Consider the following 2020-nt stretch of genomic DNA (forward strand, 5'->3'; position numbering starts at 1 on the left):
TTTCTTCGTCTATAATCGACACTGTACTTCCTGTGTCAATTAATGCTTCAATTTCCATATCTTCTAATTTTATCTGGATTTTCGGTATATAATTTTCTCCACCTTTGCTCTCGATTTCTCCTTCGCTGTCGTCTTCTTCATCATCTGGGTCATAATGTACTTCGGCTACCACTCGCTGTTGGTTGACTGCCATCTCTTCTGTTTTCATGATTGGTGCCGAATTTTTTATATCCTTGAAATATTTTCTTACTATTGCTATGTGGTTTATTTGCTCCGTTGATAAATTCCTGGGAACGGTTGGAGCTTTCGGTTCCCAGCCTCTTAGTTTAAATGCTCTCGTTCATTGTTGTATTGCGCCCTCTGCGGCGAATACCTCCTTTCATTGAATCTGGGATTTCGGTTTTCTTCACCTTGCCGGAATCCACCTCCTCCTCTTCCTCTGTAGGCACCTCGGTGACCTCCTCTATCTGTATGGTACTCTACAGCATTCACCCTTTCTTGGTTCCGTGGATTTGATCTTCGCTGATCCACTTTGTATAGCTCATCAAGTTTCTCTAACATTTCTTTCTTGTTTTTTACTCCTGCTGATACCAAGGCCCTTTCTACTTCCTTTGGATAATGTTTGGATAACGAGTTGACAATTTGCCTCTCTTCCATTGGAGGGTTCAAATGCATTGCTTGCTTAATCCAGTATCTTGCGTGGTCCACATAATTTCCGTTTCTTGACTGGTATTCTCGGTGACCCATTATTTTCATTCGCACCTCATCTTGAATTTTTTGTGACCAGTACTGTTCCATAAAGTCTTGCTTAAAATTTTCAAAGCAGTTCCAATCTGTGTTGCTAATATCAGCCCACATCTTCGCACTTCCACTCAGCTTCCGCATTGTAATGTTCAATTTATTTTCTTCTGTAATGTTTACGTTTTTCCAAGCGTTTTCCAAAAATTTCAAAAATTCGAGTGGTTGCATCACTTTTGACTGCCCATCAAACTCCGGAATCAGTTTGATGCTGTCGCTCATTTTGAAAACTTCTCCGCTGCTGGTATTGCTTCTTATTCCTACATGTTGGATTTCTCGGATTGTATTTTGTATCTTCGTTTCAATTTCTGTAACTCCAGATGAAAGCTCCTTAACCTTTTCTTGAGTTTCGACCAATTGCTTCCACCTGCCATCACAAATGTTGAGGACTGTGTTTGCCCTATAGTTGCATTCTTCACGTTGATCTCCAATTTGCTGTTCAACTTCTTTTCTTAATTGTTTATTTGCTTCTTTGAATGATAACTGGATCTGTTTCAACTTTTCTGATTGGTGGTCTATTTTTTCTGTGATTTTTTGTTCCGTTTCTTGTGCTTGTTGTTCAATTTTCTGTTTTGTTTCTTGTGATTGTTGTTCAATTTTCTGTTCTATCTGTTGTGACATTAACTGTATCACACTAACCAATTTCCCGATGTCGTCCCCCTTTGGAGTAGAGGTTCGTAGTGTTTCTTCCATTCCATGAAATGACGTACATGCTGAATTATCTTCCATATTTTCCGTAATTGCTGATACTTCTTTCGTAACGTCCATTTTTGGTTCTTCTTTAATTTTTCCTGACCTTAATTTCATTCACCCCCCTTATACTCTGAATTTTCTTCGATAGTCGAGTAGAAAACTCTTGATGCAGGTTGTTAATTCGAGCCCCACACGTTGGTCGCCATATTGTGGTGGTTCCTTCGGTTTAAATTTGAATTCCCGCCACACTTCTCCTCAATCGCTATACTCTTTGGTTTTGTCGGAGACTTACCTTGTATATTCTTGACTCTGTGGGTATAATTGTATGCTTTTGTGAACATGCACTGTATATGTGTAATGGGTTCTATGGTTATGCGCCGGCTAGCATTACTAAATGACAAGAATTGACTTATGATCGGGATGTCTTTACCTACATAAAGCGTTAGTGACTTTCCCTGCTTCAAAATTGAGCGTACGGAATCTACGTTTCTCATTAACACAACATCGGACAAAATACAAAATTTATTAA

General features: G+C 39.1%; 1 protein-coding gene across 1 annotated transcript; it reads right to left on the reverse strand.

Moving 5' to 3' along the window:
• Nucleotides 1-294: 294 nt before the first annotated feature.
• LOC116173243 lies at nucleotides 295-1629 on the reverse strand. Its single transcript, XM_031490594.1, has 2 exons — nucleotides 1396-1629; nucleotides 295-1362 (listed from the first exon to the last, which is right to left on the reverse strand). The coding sequence occupies exons 1-2, from the start codon at nucleotides 1603-1605 to the stop codon at nucleotides 322-324; spliced, it is 1251 nt and encodes a 416-aa protein (XP_031346454.1). The 5' UTR covers nucleotides 1606-1629; the 3' UTR covers nucleotides 295-321.
• Nucleotides 1630-2020: the final 391 nt, after the last annotated feature.

The sequence above is a fragment of the Photinus pyralis genome, unplaced genomic scaffold, assembly GCF_008802855.1.
Source record: "Photinus pyralis isolate 1611_PpyrPB1 unplaced genomic scaffold, Ppyr1.3 Ppyr1.4_LG6, whole genome shotgun sequence".
In the NCBI taxonomy this organism is placed as follows: domain Eukaryota; kingdom Metazoa; phylum Arthropoda; class Insecta; order Coleoptera; family Lampyridae; genus Photinus; species Photinus pyralis.